Genomic DNA, 21,683 nt, shown 5'->3' on the forward strand with positions numbered 1-21,683 from the left:
AGGTGTTTTCCCTTTCCCCATTGTTGTAAAAGTTATACGAGACGGTGTTTATGAAGGACCAGCATGTCAAGGGAGGTCAATAAATGAAGTAGATCCTCAGGAAAAGAAGGCATTTTGCAAAACCAAAAGAGACTGAAATCCTTAGTTTGTCCTCTTGAAATGAGGTGATTAGATAATTGGATGTTCTAGCAATTAGGGTGCTTCTTTTGCTAACAGCAGCAATAATAAATACAGAGGTCTGCATTAAAATACAGCATTTTGGTAAAATTAATGAAGCTGAAGTCACGAACGTGGACATTCTGCTTATCATTCAACAATTTCACTTATTTGACACTGACGTTATTTCCCTAATGATCTCCTCCACTGTAAACCATTTGAAGGCTGGCAAGAAGGATGCTATCCATCCACCTGTAGGAACTGTGGACCACGACTGTGGCCAATCAAGGGTAGAGCTGTTTCGCAACAAAGTATACGGGGCAGCAAACACAGATCTTGTTTCATTGGGCTTTCCAAGATATTTGTAACCTTGGGGCGCCTGGGTGGCTCAGTCCGTTGAGCAACCAAGTTTGGCTCAGGTCATCATCTCGAGGTTTCTGAATTCAAGCCCACTTCGAATCCTCTGTCCCCCTTTCTGTGCCCCTTCCTGCTTGCGCTCTCCCAAAAATCATTTTTTTTTTTTTAAATTAGGACTCGGTATGCATTTGGTGCCCCAATTCCACCACTTCCGTATCAAAGATTGAAACCTCTTTGCAACAAAATATATTTTTAAGTATGCAAATTTTCAAACGTCTCCAGCTCTATCTTCTGCTTATGTAGAATATCAACCACAAGTAGTGTAATTAATTCCGACACAATAGTAGAAACACTCAGAGAATCTTCACCATCCCTATTTGTCAATGCAAATGTATAACATATTGGGAATGTGTTAAACTAGAAGGAAGCTTAAATTTTTTTTTAATTTTTTTAATGTTTATTCATTTTTGAGAGACAGCGAGTGGGGAGAAGCAGACAGAGGGAGACACAGAATCCAAAGCAGGCTGCAGACTCTGAGCTGTCTTCCCAGAGCCGGACACGGGGCTTGAACTCATGGACAGCGAGGTCACAACCTGACCTAAAGTCAGACGCTTAACCGACTGAGCCACCCAGGTGCCCCCCAAAATTTTAATTAAATAAAAGCTTATAAACAAGTGTTACATTTTAAAAACGTCTTTCATAGCAACTTGATATTTAATTTCTATGCCATACAGACAACTTGATATTTAATTTCTATGCCATGTTTAGAAGAAAGTATATATTGTTAGATGCATCCAATCATAAATAAATCACACTTAAGAATGTCTACTTTGGGTTCTTATGGTGTCAAAGAAAGGCCTTTTGTTATATACATGCAAAAGAAAGAATACGTGTATATTGCACATATAATTCAAATAGTTTTTGAAACAATATTCTCCCATTTAGAAAGGATTCACCCAGTGCTCTTTCAAGGCATTAGTTTTTCCCGCAAATTTCTAGTAAAGAGAAAACAGATGCAACGGAGGAAGTACGTCTGTTAGTGACACTGTCTTGTTTGCAGGACGTAGAAAGTGAGTTCTAAGTACCTCGAGAAAGCAAACAGAAAAGGGTGAGTGCAATGGGGGAGTGACCCACAGACGGTCACTGCTGCACCCACAGGCTCAAGAAATGCTGTCACGCCTACCCCTGGTTGTGTCTTCCCCAGCCCTGGTTCCCCTGAAGTCACGTTTACGTGAGGGCTGGCTCCCTCTGCCATTCATCGATGACTTCACGTCCTTCCTCAGAGAGAGGGATCCCTGGGAAGGGATCCAGTGTATCTCCCTGGGTTCGGATGGGACGTTCTGTGCCATGACTGCAAAAGTGCCCTTCTCTGAATTCTGCGGTGCTCTCTAAACAAGGGGACGCTTCTACGAGGCACGGAGGGTGTGCTGACATCATCTACCATTAGGACCTGACGCCCCCATGGAAAGGGCACTGCTGTGAGCTCCAACAGTGTGGCCACACTGCCCTGAAATCAGTAACAGTGTGCAAGATTCTGGGAGGAGGTGACAGGGGTGATGAGTTACCAAAAAGGAGAGAGGACAAGGCTGTTGCCAGGCAATGAGAGCCAGTCCCACAGAGGTATTAACATGCGGTAAGACGCCAAGATGGGAAAATGACATCACAGTACACGGAGAGTGTGGGAAAGAGCTCAGAAGGTCCCGGAGCTTGCAGCCATGAGTTAACAAGGCATACAGGAACCAGAAGCCTCAGGATGAAGGCTTCCAAGATCAGGCAGGTGAGATGAGGCAAACAAGGCAAAGGGCCCCCAGGACAGAAAAGGTATAGGGACAGGAAGCCTCAGGATGAAGGCTTCCAAGGTGAGGTAATCAAAATAACCAGTCAGGGCAGAAGTGCCCCCCAACTTAGTACAACAGCAGAAAGCTGTTTTTTTGTTTTCTTTTTAAGTTTATCTATTTACTGAGAGAGAGAGAGAGAGAGAGAGAGAGAGAGGGAGAATATCCCAAGCAGGCTCCGCACTGTCAGCACAGAGCCCAATGCAGGGCTTGAGCTCACGAAACATGAGATCAAAACTTGAGCCACAGCAAGAATTGGACACTTAACCAACCGAGCCCCCCAGGCGCCCATGATTGCTGAGCTTTCAAATCAGCTGCATGAGAATATGCTTCACAGGAAGGAAGGACCACAATAGGTAAAGAGGACTTTAGACGAGGTTGCCCTGAGCGAAGCTAATTAGCAAAAGTCAGTGCCTTGTTGGCCCTGAGGTATCATGCTCTATTTGTCTCACCCCCTAGGCCGGCTAAGACCAAGAGACAGGGCGCCTCACGACTGCCGTTAACAACCATCTGCCCGGCACCAGGATTTTGTTTTGTATTGACCCAAACCCCTAACACCGCATACCTTCAAGACCTCCTTTCCCCCACGCCCATGAGTTAATGTTCACGGTTTCATCGTCTCTTTGTGCACGTCCATCACGCTTGTAAAAATAATAGGGGCGCCTGGATGGCGCAGTCGGTTAAGCGTCCGACTTCAGCCAGGTCACGATCTCGCGGTCCGTGAGTTCGAGCCCCGCGTCAGGCTCTGGGCTGATGGCTCGGAGCCTGGAGCCTGTTTCCGATTCTGTGTCTCCCTCTCTCTCTGCCCCTCCCCCGTTCATGCTCTGTCTCTCTCTGTCCCAAAAATAAATAAAAAACGTTGTAAAAATAATAATAGAAACGGAGCCAGGACCCTTCCTCAGGGCTCTTGTCTCCTCCTGGACATTACCCTCTTTTGCAGTTCAAGCCTGCGTCCGCTCTCTTGCTGGACAAGACAGAACTCCAGAGCCTGTGACAGGAGAGTGGACTGGAAGAAGAGGGTAGACTCAGAAATACTGAGATGACGTCCTGTCCTGGGGGCAGAGGTGTGACAAGTACCCCTTACCCTGTGCTTTTCTCCGTCTTTATGGCACAGTTGATAAAATGCTGTGGGAGGACGCTGGGCACAGGGAAAGGAGAGGCGGGTCTCCACCTGGGCTTTCCTGCCAGGTGCTCCCATGGGCGGTCTCTCTGAGGGCAGCGTTTCCTTCCCTGCAGCTGGGCGTTCACATGCCTGCACAGGATCAGGTCTCTGTAATTATAAATCAACCGCCTCCCTGTCCGTACAACCGGCATTTCTGATGAGGGAGAACTCCATTCTGCTCAACTCTGTAAGCCCTGTACCAGCACAGTATCTGTAACACAACGTATGCTTGACGAATGTTTGATGAATGGCTCAATAAACCAGTTCAAAACTAAATTACGAAGGAAAATAGAGAAGCAAAAAGAAGCAAACGAACTGGTAAAAAATGTTCTTAAAGGGCAATTAAGTTACTATATACTCACACGAGTAATTCACTTAAATGCAACAACCCAAAACACATACTTACTGATGATGCACCCAGTGTTAATGGCTGGCCTTTAAATTATGAAAACAAATGTGAATGGGTCTTATATTGTTCCTTACCTTGGGGAGCTGAATTTTTTTTTTAAGTTTATTTATTGAGAGAGAGAGAGACAGAGAGAGAGAGAGAATCCCAAGCAGGCTGCACACTGTCAGCACAGAGCCCAATGCAGGGCTTGAGCTCACGAAACATGAGATCAAAACCTGAGCCACAGCAAGCGTCAGACACTTAACCAACTGAGCCCCCCAGGCGCCCATGATTGCTGAGCTATTCGAATCAGCTGCATGAGAATATGCCATGGGGTAGAAGAGAAAAAGGAGACTTGTTTTTAAGACAGTTTAAAACGGTAAGAATTAGGGGCGCCTGGGTGGCTCAGTCGGTTAAGCGTCCAACTTCAGCTCAGGTCACGATCTTGCAGTCTGTGAGTTTGAGCCCCGCGTCGGGCTCTGGGCTGATGGCTCAGAGCCTGGAGCCTGCTTCCAATTCTGTGTCTCCCTCTCTCTTTGCCCCTCCCCTGTTCATGCTCTGTCTCTCTCTCTGTCTCAAAAATAAATAAACGTTAAAAAAATAAATTAAAAAAAAAAAACAAAAAACGGTAAGAATTAGTATATGTCCTGCCGAAGCGAGCACTAAAACGGTAAGAATTAAATTGTGCAACTTTTGGAACGCTTTTGCCATGACACTTAAATGGCGAGGAATCTCACTCACCAGCAGGTGTGGTAACAGCGTGGGATCTCAGGTTTCCTTTAAGCGAAGGCTCCCGTGGTCATGCTGCTCATCCAGGCTGCCTAGTGACCAAGTTTTCAGCACGCTCTGAATCAGCCTGCCGACAGTGCTCACACACAGGGAAGAGTTGCCGTCTCACCACCGCCCCAGCCTCTGGCTCTGGGGACTTTGTCTCTCCGGGAACTGGCAATGCCACCACGTCACCTGGAGCCAGATCACCCCACCAGCTACACCAGGGTTTCACAAGCTTCAGGGTGCATAGCAATGGGGGGAGGGGGGAGCAGGGGGCTCTTAAAAGGCAGATGCTGCTTCAGGACACCCGATAGGAGGCTGGGAGCCTTCCTTCCTAGGACGCTTCCTGGAGGATGCTCTCCTGGCAGGACCACCCTCCACCGCGCTCACGGGGCGGTGCAAGGAAGAAAGAAGGGAGAGCTCGTCCTCCCCGATTTCCTCGACGTACACTTCACCTTCCCGAAACTCTAAGGGCAGTGAAAACCTCCTCACCTAACGGAGTCGCACTAGGCTTAGACATTAGGGTGTCTTCAGGACCCCCGCTCGCTCTCAGAAGGCTATTTAGGAGCACGAACACCAAACTCTGCGCACTCATCACATCCGGGGCTCTGGTTTACAGCTAGCGCTGTGGGCTCAGGTCCTGGCATCCCCAGTGCCGGAGGAAGAAAAAGCCCAACGTGAAGGCCATTTGGGGAGCCCCCCCCCCCCCTTCACTTTCGGGCCAAGACACTGGCACATGTTTCAGATTCTCCTATAGTAGCTGCGGTCAGGGTAAATCTGTCCTTCGACAAAGGGAATCTGGAGAACCTTCCACCAGGAATTCCAGCCTCGCTTATTCTCAGATTAGACAGAGAAGCTGGCTCGCAGGGGATGCCAGCGGGCTTGGCCACCAGGTCTCAAGTCTATCCGGAGCCAGCAAGCGAAACAGAGGCCATATACTGAAGGCCCGTGCGGGAGGGGCACGAGCTTTACGGTTTAGCACCAGCTTGCAAGTCAGCATCCCACTTTGCAGGTTTGTCAGCGGAGAAGTTCCCGGGGGTGAGGCAACCCGCGCAAGGTCACAAAGCCTAAGGAGCCTGGGGCTGTGCACGCTGCCCCAAGCCACAGTCCGGCCTTTCCAGCAATGCCTACAGAACAAGTAGAGAGGGGCGCTGAAGAGCAGCCAGGCGTCCGGCCACAACGCCGCCCGTGGACCCCGCCCTTTGGGCCAGCAGGACCGCCCCTAAAGGGGAAGGGGGAGAAAAGGAGGAAAACCACTTCCGGGGGACAGCCGCGAAGAGGGCCAAGCACTTCCGGTGCGTAGCGACTGAGGGTCGTTCAGGGTCAGTGAGCTCGCAAGTGAGGGGGTCGGCTAAAAAGCGCAGAGGGACTACAACGCATCGCTAGGTATGGGAGACAGCAGGACTGGGGACGAAAGTGTCGCCGCTTACCCGCGTCCGGGGACGCCCGGGTCAAGCGTCCGAGTGCGCACCGCCATGTTGAGTCCAGTGGTTTAAATAGCGTGGGCGGGGCCGCGGGAGGCGGGGAGGCGGGGGGAGACCTGCGTCAGCCTGACGGCTTCGGAGCGCCGCGCGCGTAGCTCCGCCCCGACCCCTTCACGAGACCTTCCTGGGCAGGCGCGCCGCGAGCGTGGGCCAGCCCTGATGGGCGGGGCCTTGTTGAGTGACGGCCAGGCCCCGCCTTCCGGTTAAGGGGGCCGCTCAACATGGAAGTGCCTCAGGCCTGCATTGGTAGGGCGGAGCTCAGGGCGGGCGCGGGCGCGGGGCGGGCTCCAGGCTCTGGAGGTCGCTCCTCCGGGTGGGTGGGTCGGAGCTGGGCCCCAGAACCCCGTCTGGTGGGACGGCGATCCCCACGCCACCGCCCCCTGGCAGCAGACAGAAGCACCCTGGGGCTCGACTGCGGTTGGGCTGAGCCTCCTCCCGCCCACAAGGGTGGTCTCAGGTTCCTAAATTCGAGGCCCAGGCCAGGTGCCTCATTCGAAGGCCCCCGAGTCGTGGGGGGGAAGGGGGGAGGGGTTGCAGAATGGGAGTCCTCCAGGTGAGCAGCGTTGTGGCTGCTTGATTTCATCCACGTGGTGAGGCCAGGTGCACTGAGCCTTCACGGAACACTTCTATCGTTCACTTTATCACAAGCAATCAAGGAACGGGTGCGCTTCACATATCTTGGAGCCTTCAGTTGCCCTTGCCAGTCATGACCTTAGTTTGTCTTGAGAAACTTGGTGATGAAAATGTATGGCATTAATGAATAATCGCTCATTGCCTTATGGAATAGTCGTGGGCATCAGTATTTTTTTGGTTTTGTTCTGTTTTGAATATATGGATGCTTGCAATGGAAATGTGGGGCAATGGGAAGGGGGACTTTTGAAATGTAGTGATGCATTTGCAAAGAACACATGCACCCTTCCTTAGGAATTTGCTAGTATATGCCGATTTTACCTTTCACTATAGCAGCCCTGTCTCAAAAGTACAAAGGTCAAAAAAAAAAAAAAAAAAAAAAGCCTTGCCGGTTGTAATTTGACGTTTCTTGCCGAGTACTTGTACATTGCATAATATATGTGATGAATAAATATGGAATGTTGTCATTTTTTTAATTAATAAAACTATATTGAGTCAAGGGGAAAGGGGGAAAAGTTCTCCTGAAAATTTTGAGTATTTAATTAGACTTTAATTGAAAATACTGTGCTTAGCACAGAGAATTATATATTTAAAGAAAGCCTTGGAATGATGACTATCCTAAGACTCAAGCCATGTGGAATAAGCTATACCGATTTACAGCATTTTTGTCTTTTGTTTCGTCAATTTCACAGCTCGAATGAAGCACATCAACCTGTCCTTTGCAGCATGCGGGTTTCTGGGCATTTACCACTTGGGGGCAGCATCGGCACTTTACAGACATGGCCGAAAGCTCCTGAAGGATGTCAAGGCCTTTGCAGGGGCTTCTGCGGGATCCTTGGTTGCTACCGTCCTATTAACAGCACCAGAAAGAATAGAGGTAATTAAGTGGTAACTAGGCTGTGTTCCTCGTCAGGAAATTAAGACCGAACCACAGAGATGAACGTTAGCTGTGCTAAGTTAACTACAGAGAAATAATCCTTTGCCTGGGTAACAGAAAAGGTTAAGACTTTTCTTTAAAAATTTAATTATTAGGGATCTGTGCTCTAGATTCCGGGAAGGATTATTTGGGGTGACAGTGAGACAAGGAAACAAAATGCCTTTTTTTTTTTTTTTTTTTTTTTTTACTCTTGAGTATTTAGTCTTAAGATTCCAGCTCGGTTTCTTTCAAGCAAACAATATTTGTTTTATCTGATCATGAGAACACAGGGCCTGTTTTCAAGGCCCTGAGCATGTGGCCGATAACGCTTTGTTCGCTCCTATTGACAAACAGTTGTATAAATGAAAACGTGGGCCAATAATTTCTATTAAGTGGAATGATACAGGGGTTTTATTTGTTTTTCATTCTCAGTCAGACACCATGAATTTCAAGCGATTTATCCAGAAGTAATGAAAATAAGCTTCCATTAGGCATGTCACTTAAGGCATTCTATGTGGTAAAAATGTGTTTTCTGCTTCTGGACAGCAATCATGCATCTGCTGACTGTGAGAGCGGTCTTTGTAGGTAGAGAATAACACATTCATTCCTTCCTTACATACTCTAGTGGCTTTAAGCAGTAATCAAATAATAATTAACACATTCATGCACAAGAATAAATTTAAGTCACATTTAAAATTTCAAAACTACAAAATTTTAAACACCCAAAATCTTGTTCTCAAATCGATGACAAGCTTCTTATGGAACAGAAGCTGGATATGAGGCCATTTGGAAATACACTTCTTGTCTTCCCGTCTTTATATGGTTGCTTTATTGGTAACGAGGAAGGTGATGGAAAACTGTATACATGGCACAGAATGAGAACCTGAAGGCAGTGAACATATAACTAAGGTGTGAAAACCCCCTAAGTTGGCAGAATCCTATGGTTTGGATTGCAAAGTAGTTCTATTCCAGAACTTTTTGAGGCAGGGGTCTACTAAGAGATTGTTTCCTCCTCCCTGGTGCCGTCTTTTCTGTAGGTGGGGCAAACCCCCAGCTATGGAATTGAGTAGGCTTGATTTTGAATCCTCAGAGTTTGAAATGTTTTAATTGTGGGGTCCGGCGTGGCTCAGTCTGTTCAGTGTCCAACTTCAGCTCAGGTCATGAGCTCACGGTTCATGAGTTTGAGCCCCGTGTCGGGCTCTGTGCTGTCCACGCAGAGCCTGCTTTGAACCCTCTGTGTCCCTCTCTCTCTCTGCACCTCCCCTGCTCACTCTCTCTCGCTCTCTCTCAAAAATAAACATTAAGAAAAATGTATTAAGTGTGATTTAGAATTAATGTGATTTGGAAATTCTGCCATAATACTGGCACTTAACTGAAATTCTGTGATCAGATATTGACGTTTCATCTGGATTCGAGATGTGATATCATACTGAAGCTAGATTACCTGTTCTATGTTTTTTCAATGAATTGGAAACCCGTCTTATCGTCTAGTTGTGTTGCTGTGATTGGGTTGGTTGGTAGGTTGGTAAAGGGGTAGGACTTACTGGGTGTTCACACTGGAAGGTGGAGAATGATTCTCTGTATTAACCTAGAGCATCCGCATTTCTCCTTTTTCAACATAAATTTTCAGCCATGTGGTTTAAGGTTATTTTATTTCTCTTCTTTTCAACACTTGAGATACACCACCTGTAGGATCGCTTTGAGTTTTTTAGCACACTGTTTTGTACTTAGTCACATCCGTGTTAGCTCAGCTCTTGCTGACGGTTCCTCGAGCTGTGTGGTGTTGTGACAAATACGTGAGTAATTAATCCAGTTCAGAGCGTATGCGTGTATAATTAAGAGGAGCACCTGATGCTGGGTGTATTTTAGGCGGCAGGCAAATTTAGATGTTGATATGTAAGAGCTCAGTGCTTCAAGCCTTTCCTCAGCCCTCACAGTTTGCCAGGCACAGCGTTAGCACACACAGTCCATTCCTTAATAAGTTTCCATTGTGATGAGGGGTGTGTGTAACTAAAATTAACATAAGAAAGGAGGTTAGGTGGGCCGTCCAGCTTAGTGGTGGGCCGTCCAGCTTAGTGGAAGGAGCACACACTTGGGGGGCCGTCTCTCGAGGCAGCTTCCTGATGGCGGCCTGCGTCCACTCCCACTGCCGACAGACCACCCACCTCATAGCACTTCTGCTGATTTTACCCAAACACAACTCTGATTCTCTTATTCCCTCGACCTTCCCCCCGCCCACCCACCCACCCGCCACTCCCGGCTCTCTTTTGACTCAGCATAGGATCCAGATTTCTAAGCATGCTTCCCAAGGCCCCAGGTGACTTAGCCCTCACACGGCTCACTGATGATGACCTTCAGGTCAGTGTCCCTTGCTGGCCTGTGCTCACAGATGTCTCTGTCTTCCCCATCTGTTCCCATCTCCTGTCCAGCTCCTACGCATGTCCCACGCTGTGGGAGGCTCTGGTTAACGCTCACTGTATGACTTTTCTTCTTGCTGCTACGATAAAGTGTTTTAGTGGCTTAAAACAGCACACATTTATTCCCTTCGAGTTCCGGAGGTCATAATTCTGGAAAGGTCTCGCTGGACAAAATCAGATTGTCAGCAGGGCCGCGCTCCCTCAGGAGGCTCCAGAAGAGAATCGGTTTCCTTGCCTTTTACGGTTTCTAGAAGCAGCCTGCATCTCTGGGGTCACAGCCCCTCCCTCGCTCTTTCACCTTAACCACGGCACCTTCAGATCTCTCTAAGGCTGATACTCCTGACAGCCTCTTTCACTTACAGGGATCCTTGTGATTATACTGGCCTCACCTCGGCAATCCGGGAGAAGGTCCCGTCTCAAAACCTTTAGCCACATCCACAAGATTGCTTTGCTCCGTGAGGAAACATGCACATAGTGCAGGGACCAGAATGTGGACGTCTTTGGGGATGAGAGGCTTCATTCTGCTTCTCACGCCTTCACGGTGCTCTCACAGTGCTCTGGGCCCCACACACTGAGGCACCGCTAGGTCTCATGAGGGCGAGGGATCTTTGTGTCTCGTTCCGGCTGAGTCCCAGTGCCTCGGACCCCATCTAGGTTGCTTAATGTATGAATTAATAAAGGAAAGACCTGGTTTCAAATCCGACTCTGGAGGATTTTTGCTGAAAAATTGAGAAGGAAGCTTAATCTTTACAAGCCTCAGTCTTCTTACCTGTCAAGTGGGGTGATTATATCCATCTTGCAGGGTTATGTGAGCATGAGCTGACAGACACTGCATCCGTGGATACCAGCACATTAGACGCACCCCGCTGCCCAACTCCACGCCCCTCAGAGACTGTTACAAACAAATACCAATGCCCGAGACTCGACTCGAAAGACGAACGGCAGTGACCATGAGTCCCCTCTCGGTCGTTCACGGTATCATTTATAATCAGTACTGTCACGGTCAGACTGTTCCAGAGGCCATAGAGTTGGGATGGGAGAGGAGGTCAGTTGTGTTGGAAAAACGTGTAGCAGAATGGGTCCTAAATGCGCATCAGAATTGAGACTTCAAGGATTCCCCAGATGTGGCTGAAGCCATTTGAACTCGTTTGAAAAGAAAAGAAGGGGGGAAAACAAAAAACAAAAAGATGGGATTTTGGAAAACACAGAGCCTGCCTGGGGACTAAGAACGATGGGTGAGGGCCAGGTCAAATGGGGATTCACGTGCCTGTGAAGGAAAGGGGCCCCCAAACTCTGAGGGTTGGGTTTACAGGGTGTAGGGGCCAGGGTTCCTTGTGTGATGGCCACAGCATTCTGGAAAAAGAAGGAATGTGTTGTCGTTATTGTTACTTGGAAATCACAGGGTCACCTATTCATTTTCTTTTCCAGGAATGTAATGAGTTTACCTACGAGTTTGCCGAAGAAATCCGAAGGCAGTCTTTTGGGGCACCAACACCCGGCTATGATTTCATGGCCCGATTGAGGTATACCTCTGTGTATAGAACATTTCCCCCAAAGCCTGTGAAGACGCAGTGTGCAGCACACTCTGTGTAAACCGTGGCAGGCTCAGCACAGAATCCTCCCTTCGAAAATATTTACAAGGCGTTCAATAATTCAAGGTGAGTGACGCGAGTCACTTTTTCTTCTTTAGAAGCGGAATGGACTTGATTCTCCCTGCCAATGCTCATGAGCTGGCCCACAACCGACTGCACGTATCTATCACCAACACGAAAACCAGACAAAATTACCTGGTCTCAAAGTTTTCCTCCAGGGAGGACCTTATTAAGGTAACACAGCCGCATCTCACGTTTGAGGCGTTCGGCGAGTACTGATTTAAATACTTCTCCCAGCAGTGAGCATCGCCACGTTCTGTGGATCCAGGTTTCACATCACACCTGATAGATGATGCGCACTCAACAAATCATGTGTTTGGGGATCGATTGGCCAGTGTCCCCGGGTGTCACACAGCGTCACTTGGGTGCAGCTGAGCAGGGTGGGTGTACTCAGTACCTTGAAATGACGTAGCTGGTAGGGAAGACAGGGAAGACAGATGTGATTACTGCCCTTTTACTCTTCTGTCAAGGAGGAGAAAGGGGTGGAGAGAGTTTGCATGACCTGCTAGCGGGAATGCCCTGTGGACCCCAGGTCTCTTGGCTTTTCAGTGTCCTGTCCCGTTGGATTCTCCCATTTCGTTTTCATGCTTCTCTATGCAAACGCATTTGAAAGTTGCTCACTGGTGGATTTATTATGTCCGGGAAGTACTTTGGCTAAAGTTGCAAATAACAGTGTGCTTGCTAAGGTACTACGTCCAATATTTGTAAATTGGAAAGAGTGCACTTTTCTTGCAGAAGCTGGGCAGTTTTTTCCTTTCCTTCCCCCTTTGTGGGAATCATGGCCAGCTCTGGATGACATGATAGAGGATGTGTGTTTGGTTACAGCCGTAGGCAATGGGTTTGGAGCGACTGGTAAAAAAGTTCCGCCTGAATCACATGATAAACGCGTTGATTTTTACTATCGAATCGTACTGTTCGAGTTTTACTGTGTGAATGATATAATTTGAAATACCTAATGAAATGTTGAACTGACAAGCGAAATTACTTGGTGACGTAATCGACTAGAATATTTTTACTTGCTGTGCTGACTGTGCTAGTCTCTCGCTTATAAATGAATAGTCTTTCTATCTTGGAAAAAGACATGTTTCTATAGTCTCACAGAGCCTTGCAAAGTACAAAGGGAGAAACTGGTCAGTGCACACGTGAATTGTCACAATGTGCTGATGCCAGTACAGATACAGGAGGCTGTCAGTGTGTTAGAAGACCTCTGCTGGTTTGCACGGGAGCAGGACCGCAGTCGCTGTGTCATGAAACAGGTGGACTTCATTCCAGTCACTTCCTCCTCACTGCATCTGTCCTTTGCCTACCCTGTCCTCACTGGCGGAGCCCTGGTGTTTCCTGTCTCCCGTCCTACCTTCTTTATCCCTGTTCACCCGCTGCGGATTTTCCTGCTTTATGACTTCATTTTTACCGTCGGTCTCTCTTCACTAGAATGTAAGCTCTGCGTGGCCAAGAGCTGCTCTGTTTTCTCCGCTCTCATAGTCCCGGCACCTGGCATGGCTCAGTGAGTGACTACGCATGAATACGTAAACGAGCCGCAGAGGCATCTGTCACAGTGGCCTCGTTTACGATGAAAGAACAAAGAGTCTGGATCCTCCATGTAGACTGACCTTTACAAAATAACTTAGCTGGGGCACCGGCGTGGCTCATTCAGTTAAGCTTCCGACTTCGCCTCAGGTCATGATCTTGTCGTTCCCGAGTTCGAGCCCCGCATTGGGCTCTGTACTGACAGCTCAGAGCCCGGCGCCTGCTTTGGATTATGAGTCTCCCTCTCTCTCTGCCCCTCCGCTGCTCGCACTCTGTCTCTCTCTCAAAAATAAATAAACATTAAAAAAAAATTTAAAAACAAAATAACTTAGCTGGTCAGTGGCCCTGCTGGGAATACAGCCCAGGTCTCCAACATTCTACATGATTACGTGTAGATTATCATATGGTGGATAAGATTATCCTCCTCTGAATTACTTCTTTTTTTTTTTTTTAATTTTCTTAAGTTTACTTATTTTGAGAGAGAGAGAGAGAGAGTGCAAGTGGGAGAAGGACAGAGAGGGGAGAGAGAGAATCCCAAGCAGGCAGAGCCTGACACGGGGCTCGAACTCACCAACCACGAGATCATGACCTAAGCCAAAATCAAGAGTCAGACGCTTAACCGACTCGGCCACCCAAGCGCCCTGTCTCTCAATTCCTTTTATGTGGCAGTGTGTTTGGCTGAATAATGGCCCCCAAAGATGTCCACACTCTAATCTCCAGCACTTGTGAATGTGTCACCTCACGTGGCAAAAAGAATCTTATAAATACAATTGAGGTAAAGATCTAGAAATGGGGAGATGATCCCAGATTATCTGGGGGGATCCAAACTAAGTCTGTGAGTCCTTACAGATGGAGATCTTTCCCGGATGCCAGGCACCATTGCTCGTTCTGAGCCTTAGAGCCCTCTTGGAAATAGAGCACACACATAGAGGGCGCTGTGGCCGCTCCCCTCCAACAGCCAGCACGGCACAAGGGGACTCCTGTCCAGCAGCCTATGCAACAGAACTCTGCCAGTATGTGAATGAGCAGGGAACACTCCCCCTGCAGCCTCCCAGAAGGAGTGCGGGCCAGTCCCAGCTCACTTTTGGCTCCAGGAGAGATGCCGATCACTCGACAGCATGAGGACGGATTTGTGTTATTTTAAGCCTCTCAGTTTGTGGTAATTTGTTACAGTAGCAACAGCAACTATTGCAGTAAGTAAACATGATTTTTTTTTTCAATTTCCTTTGTTTTGGATAATAACTATTCAGAGAATTGGTGTAATTACTTGAGTTCATTGAACAGAAGAGAAATAGTTGACACAAATGTGTTACATCTTGTAAGGAGAATAATTGAATAATTAACATTTATCCTAGGTTCTACAAGAAGCATTTTAAATGTTTAGCTGAACGCTCTAACCTTTTTCAGAACAGAAAATAGGAAGGATAGATATTTCCTTGATGGTAGACAGTGACTGTGAAATGTCTGATATCCGTGCCTGGAATACTTGGGAAGCATTTGGTTCCGGAGTAGGACCGGCAGAGACTACACGAGGAGAGGAGAAGACTCGTGGAGGGGGAAGAAAGCCCGCTCCCTTCTGGGTGGGGACGTGACCAGCTCACATGGTCTGGGTAGCAAAGAGGCCAGTGGTGGAATGCTCTGAGAAGTGCCACGTGCAGGGTGGCCCTTCTGACCACGTAGAGCCGCGGGGAAGGAGAGAAGGAAGCTCAGAGACAGCTTTTCCACTTCCCTCACGGGGAGACGGGGAGACAGGGAGCTGCGAGGCCTCCCAAAGCCAGGAGGGGAACCAGCCCCACGGTGCACAGCTGGTCTCCTGGGGGCCTTGTATAGCTGGGTCTGAACACAGCCTTGGGTTTGCTTCCTGGGTTTTTAAGTTTATTTACTTATTGTGAGAGAGACAGAGGCAGGGAGAGAGGGAGAGGGATGCCAAGCAGGCTCCGTGCTGTCAGCACAGAGCCCGATGAGGGGCTTCATCCTACAAAGCATGAGATCACGACCTGAGCTGAAGTAAGAGTTGCACGCTTACCCGACTGAGCCCCCCCAGACACCCTACCATGTTGCATCTCACACCCATTTTATCATTAACTATTTATTCCCTCACCAACTAGGGCTTTTTTTGTGTTGTTTGTTGTTGTTGTTGTTGTTAATGCTGGGCTCCTTATTATCCACCAGCTGCCTGCCAGTTCTCATTACGGAGCGGGTGCCTGTGTAAAAGTGTGCCCGCGTGGGCGCACACAGGCCCACCTGGAGTATTGCATGTTTTATGTGCATCTCCCAGTGTTTCTATCGCGGTCTGCCATTTCCTGGCAGTGTCCTCTGGGGCTAATTATGTTGGAGCCTCAGTTTGTCCAACCGTGGAATGGAGGTGAGAAGTCAATCTGTGTCACCATGGACAGCACATGGAATGAAGCATGGAAAAGGCTGTTTCAGCAGTAAAGCCCTGCGTGCATGTTGGTTAAAGCCAAAATTCAGTAAATGTTCAACAAATAAGGCACTCAGCCACACACGTGACCGGTTAACATGTCCGTATGAGTCTGTTGTCAAATTTGAAGTGTCACCGCTTTCTTTCTGGGGAGTACAATTCACCTTTGCTTACATATTGCTTTTCTTACTTATCATCTGCGTTCACGCACAGTGTGCTAACCTAAATCTATAACATCTCAGGAAATGCATTACTACCCAGTTTTGCCACCTTTTGGCATTTAATTTTACACCTCTTTACCATTAGCTTCGTTTTATAAATTTGCTTTTGTGCGATGACTCATACTTAACTTTCATTGGTTAACTCTGCATTTAGTTGCATAAAAGATTGCTCTTTGATTTGATATCTGTGCTGATAGATTATTTTCTGCGAACCTCCGTTAACCAGTTATGTGGTCCAAAGATTCCCTTAGCGTTGGATTTCCATAGTGTTCTGCATCTTATGTCCACAGTGATTTAACTCAGTGCTGTGGTCTGAACGTTTGTAGCCCCCCCCCCCCCCCCCCCCAGTTCAGACAGTGAATGCTGAATCCCTGACGTGATAGTGCCAGGAGGTGGACCTTTGGGAGGTGAACAGGTGATGAAGGTAGAACCCTCCCACCTGGGGGATCAGTGCCCTGATAAAAGAGAGCCTGCACAGCTAGGTCATGCTCCCTGCCTCGTGAGAACACAGCAAGAAGCAGGCTCTCAGCAGGCACTGACTCCACCTTGATCTTGGACGTCCCGGCCACCAGAAATGTGAGAAATCGATGTCTGTTGTCTGTAAGCTACCCGGTCTGTAGCTCCCAAATGGACCAACACAGGAAAGTGGGGCGCTTCCATAACACATATCTACACATTTGGAAGCAGCTTCGGAACCGGGTAGCAGACAGAGGCTGGGGGACACTAGAGGTACATGCTAGAAAGAGCCCCCGTTGCCATGAATGGACCTTTAGAGGTGATCCTGAAGAGGACGCGGAAAAGAACGAGAAGAGCTGGAGAGAGAGCTGCCATATTCGTGATGAATCCCTAAGGGCCTGGAGACAGAATCGGTAGGACTGTGCGTGGCACAGCCATTCTGATGAGGTCTCGGAAAGAAACAAGGACATGTCCTCAAACGCTGTAGGAGCAAGGCCCTCCTTGCTATGAGGGAGCAAAGAACCTGCCTGAACTGTGTTCTTGTCCCAGCGTTTTCTGGAATGTTGAACTTGGAAGTGATGAAAATGAATACTTGATGAGTCCTCATTCTTTTTTTTTTTTTTTTAACGTTTATTTATTTTTGAGACAGGGAGAGACAGAGCATGAACAGGGGAGGGTCAGAGAGAGGGAGACACAGAATCTGAAGCAGGCTCCAGGCTCTGAGCTGTCAGCACAGAGCCTGACGCGGGGCTAGAACTCACGGACTGCAAGATCATGACCTGAGCTGAAGTCGGCCACCTAACCGACTGAACCACCCAGGCGCCCCGATGAGTCCTCATTCTAAGCAGAGCGTTGAAGGAGCGGTCTGGTTTCTCTTGACTGCTTATATAAAATGCAAGAAGAGAGATGGAATTGCTTATCAAAGGCAAGGTAGAACTTAAAACTTTGGGACTTTCTCAGCCTGTCCTTATTGAAAAGAATGACAGCCTCTTGGGAACAGAACTGGAAGAGGTGGCTAAACCAGTCATCTGATGAGGCTGTTGTCAGCCTTATAAAGAGAAGCCAGGACTATTGTCCCAAGACAACGGAAGTATGACCCCTGAGGCATCTCAGAGAGGTCACAGGAGGCCTGCCCCTCTCATGAGAAGCCCAGAGAATAAGGGCAAGTGTAGACGCACCCTCACCTCTCACAAGCCAGTCCTCCCTGCCTTAGAGCCATGGGAGAGGGCCCACCACGGAGATCCCAGACAGAGCACAGTGGGCAGAGGGTTCCAGCCCCGGGGAGCCTCTGGCGGGAGACTGAGGCACAGATCCAGCACAGAGGTGGGGCCCAAGCCCTGCCCAACAAAGCTTCAGGGGCAGGACCCTGCCCCCATGGGCTCGTAAGGCACAACATCAAGCCACAGAGGACTACCCTCCAGCCTTCAAGTCTAGTGGCACTGAAACCCCCCCTTGGGTTTCAGACTTGCTCTGAATGCTTCTTCTTGCCTTCCTATTTCTCCCTTTGGAAGGGGACCTTCTCTGCTGTGCCTTCTCACCGCATATTTGGGAAACGCATAACCTGACTGATCTAACAGGTTCCCAGCTGGACAGCAGATTGCCTCAGGATGAACGGTACTTCAGGTCCCACCCAGAGTTGAGTTAGATGCTATTTGCATGAGGCTTTGAGCTTTAAACTTTGGAGTGGATGCTAGAGCAACTTAAAACTTTTTTGGGCACGGGGAGGGGATAAATATATTTCGCATGCAGGAAGGACATGAATTTGGGGGAGGCAGGGGTGAAATGCTAGGTCTTAAATGTTTCTGTCACCACAATTTACGTTGAACCTAACTCCCATGAGATGATATTAGCAGGTGGGGCCTTTGGGGGTGATTAGGTTATGAGGGCAGAATCCTCATGAATGAGAACAGTGCCCTCATAAAGTGACCCCAAAGAGCACCCTGGCCCCTTCGGCCACATGAGGACACAGTGAGAAGATGGCTGTCCATGAACCAGGAAGTGGGCTCTCACCAGACCCCAGACCTGCCGGTGCCCTGTTCTTGGACTTTGTGCTCCCCAGAACTGTGATAAATGTGTATTGTTTAGAAGTCCCCCAATTTATGGTATTTTGTACAGCAGCCAGAGTTGACTAAGACACTCCATGTTGGGGTTTTCCCCCATTGTTTGTATACCACTATAAGTCACACCTGTGGTCTGCAGGTGTTATTTTGTGCAGAACTCATTGGTGCTGAGTATGCCTCTCCCCCTAGTAGTGACTGAGCAGAGACAGGGAGGCACTTGTGAACTGTGCTACCAGGCAAGTAGGAGATGAGCCCCAGAGGGAGGATCCCTTTATTCAGTGAAACCAGAGCCCCGAGGGGCCCCCTCCCCCAAACACCTCCCTTGTTCTCATCAACCAGGGACATCCATTTGGGGTGCCACACCCTTTTTGGGGATGAATTGTGGGGGCAGATAAAAATGTATCCTTGGAGGATGAACTCCACTGATCATTTCTGTGGGCTGGGTGTGTTGAGATCAACACCAAGTTGAGGTCAGTTTCTGCAAAGGCATTTGGTACCTTGGTGATGGAAAGCCTAGCCCTCGTCCTCGGTGGAGTGTGGGTGGGACCACTGACTTCTCAGTGCCTTAGCTTCTCTGTCATTTGGAATGCACATTCCCACCTACCCCACAAATTGCTATGCAGATCAGCTGCAGTCATGTGTGTGGGGGCACTTACCAACTCAGGGGCCCTTGCTCTCCAGGCTCTTGTCCCGTGTGCCATAGGTCCTTAGCCATTCCTTTACTAGCGGGTCCCATTACACATTATCCCGGGAATTCTGAGCTATCTTTCTTCAAAAGGAAACATGCAGCCAGGAAATCCAAGCACATCTTAATATCAGCCTCCAGCAAAGTGTGACGAGGGAGGTAAATCCTTTGTTTCTAAGAAAGTCCTAGGTCACTTCCTCAGCTGAGCAGACATGATTGTGAAGTTAACTGTGCCATGGCGTGCTGGTGGTGGCCACTTGTGTGCATTAGGACCAAGTGCTGAATTCTTCACGTTGTAAAACCGGTGGACACAGGTAGTCTGAGCTGGTCATTTGACCCAAGTGAATGCTCCTGGATCGATAGTCCCAGGAAGGCTTTCGTGCAGAACCGTGCCCCGCTTGGGAAGAACCACCCTCTCCCTCTATCGTGCTGAAGTCTCGTGTTGCTGCACGCTTAGCGAGAATGCTCTTACGGCAAGATCTTTGCACATTTCGCCTAGTGAAGGTGAACGAAGGCCTGATGTAAGATTGTTCATTATCCTGGGAAGCCTGGGAAGATAAATTTGACCGTGTCTTTGAATTTCAACTACACCAGCAGGTTCTGAATAAATAGCCAGCTCCTCATTAAACTCCACAGCAAACTTTAGGCATAAATGAAACTTGTTGGGAATTCATTCTCGAAGGAAGCCAGGCCACACAATTTTCTAAACACCCCTTTTCTATAACATGTAAAATGAAAAGAGCTAGTCAGAGCGTGCATTGAATATGCACTTGGCGATGTTTTGTGCATTGCTAGAGGATGTCACTAGCTTTTATTTTTATCATTGTATATTTAGTAAGAATGAGACAAAAACGCAAATCAACGTTCTAACCTCTGTGCACTGTTTAAAGTACTGAGTCCTGTGATGGGCCATGAATGGCAAGACCCAGATGTTACATCCGTGTGTCAGCCACAATGCTATTGACATCTGGGGTCTGATACTTGTCTGTGGTGGGGGCTGGCCTGTGCATTAATAGGTGTGTAGAAGCATCCCTTGACTCTACCCACTAGATGCCAGTAGTAACCATCCCCCCACCACACACACACACACACAACTGTGACAAATAAAACTGTCTCCAGACATCGCTAAATGTCCCCAGGAAACAAAGACACTCTTCCCTTCACTGAGAACCTCTACTCTATATGTGTGGAGCTTTATTGGTGAGAAAAATTTCACTGGGAAAACAACGAGGTAAGACACGCTGTATGGACATGTTTAGACCTACTGTGTGTCCTATTACGTGGCCTCAGAGTGTGAGTCTTCGCCTCTTTCCTTCGAACGTTCCATTTGCTTGCAATAAAATGGCGGCAAACAGACCATGAATAAGACAGAACACTTAGTTCTCTACTGTGGAAGCTAATTTTCCCACTGAACTTGGTCTGATATGCAAATCAGCAGCCCACGTACAGGGAAAGTGAGTTATGTCAGAATAAATACATTGATTTGGAGGACTGACAGGTATTTTCTAGTTCACTGCAGTCCTCATATCATTTAGGAAGATTCGTACTCTTCTTATCTGTAGGAAAGTAATTGAATAGCATTTTTCAACCAAACACCGAAAACACTTGCAAGCATTAACTTGTGAACTTTACATCATACTCTGACACAGAGGGGGGGAGGAAAAACACATCATTCTGATTCTAATGGTGGTGATTTTTTTTTTTTTTTTTTTTGCAGGGCACATATGATTATTTATGCAGCATAATGAAATAAATCGTTATATTTACAGAGTGTCTTTGGTTCTTTAAAGACCCTTAAGTACTGTAATTTCACAATATGTCTGCTATCCCCAGAGCATTCCAGTGATTGCTACAGCACGATGTTGCTTTTTGCCAAATTACTTCATTAAATAGCCACAGCGTGTCTACAAAACATACCTAGGGCCTGTAATTGTTTTTTTTTGTTTTTTTTTTTTTAAAGAGTAGCCAATTGATGATAGAGCCAAATTCATTTAGGGTGAATGCAGTGACAATGGAAACTGTGCACAGCCTTTCTCTGGAAAACACCCAAGTGCTGATGTCGTGGGGCCGAGAAGGTTGGCTCTGTCCTGTCATCCCCCCACTGGCTTATGAAGTAATGCCCCACAAATCACCCGAGATGATATTCACTCCTGCTTTCCTCTTTGTATAACAGGTTTGCCTAGCGTCACAGCTCACCATTCTATCAAGCCACACATTTCAGGAGGAACGCGGGAGCACCTGGGCAGCTCAGCCACTTAAGCAACTCTTGATTTCAGCTCAGCTTATGATCTCACGGTTCATGGGATCAAGCACTAAGTTGGGCTGTGTGCTGACAGCGCAGAGCCTGCTTGGGATTCTCTTTCTCCCTCTCTCTTTCCCCCTCCCCTGCTCGCTTTCTCCCTCTCTCTCAAAATAAATAAACATTAAAAATAGAAGAGGGATGCTAAGGACAGGCATGTCTACAGTCTTGTTTGTAGGTGGTTGACAAATCTCATGCAACATTGCCATTGTGCTTTGGTTTGATGATCTGTTGTCAACATCTTG

General features: G+C 47.9%; 1 protein-coding gene and 1 long non-coding RNA gene across 11 annotated transcripts in view; one reads left to right on the plus strand and one right to left on the minus strand.

The window, feature by feature from the left end:
• The window catches only part of LOC145714898 (uncharacterized), a 516,405-nt gene extending 510,204 nt beyond the window's left edge, over positions 1–6,201 (minus strand). For 3 of the 5 annotated variants that reach the window (XR_014137037.1, XR_014137033.1, XR_014137035.1), the window contains exon 1: positions 4,640–5,843. This is a non-coding gene — a long non-coding RNA (uncharacterized LOC145714898). Of the gene's footprint in view, positions 1–4,639; positions 5,844–6,099 lie in introns of those variants that run through there. The other 2 variants (XR_014137034.1, XR_014137036.1) reach the window with 2 other exon arrangements.
• Positions 5,719–21,683, plus strand: part of LOC145714897 (patatin-like phospholipase domain-containing protein 4) — a 30,980-nt gene continuing 15,015 nt past the window's right edge. The window contains exons 1-5 of one of the 6 annotated variants that reach the window (XM_081794428.1): positions 5,719–5,964; positions 7,476–7,660; positions 11,545–11,639; positions 11,807–11,942; positions 21,313–21,591. In XM_081794428.1, coding sequence (XP_081650554.1) covers positions 5,793–5,964; positions 7,476–7,660; positions 11,545–11,639; positions 11,807–11,942; positions 21,313–21,555 — 831 coding nt within the window. In that variant the 5' untranslated portion in view covers positions 5,719–5,792 and the 3' untranslated portion in view covers positions 21,556–21,591. Of the gene's footprint in view, positions 5,965–5,985; positions 6,056–6,286; positions 6,400–6,699; positions 6,816–7,475; positions 7,661–11,544; positions 11,640–11,806; positions 11,943–21,312; positions 21,592–21,683 lie in introns of those variants that run through there. The other 5 variants (XM_081794427.1, XM_081794426.1, XM_081794430.1 and 2 more) reach the window with 5 other exon arrangements.

Source organism: Panthera onca, chromosome Y (assembly GCF_046562875.1).
Source record: "Panthera onca isolate mPanOnc1 chromosome Y, mPanOnc1 haplotype 2, whole genome shotgun sequence".
Classification (NCBI taxonomy): domain Eukaryota; kingdom Metazoa; phylum Chordata; class Mammalia; order Carnivora; family Felidae; genus Panthera; species Panthera onca.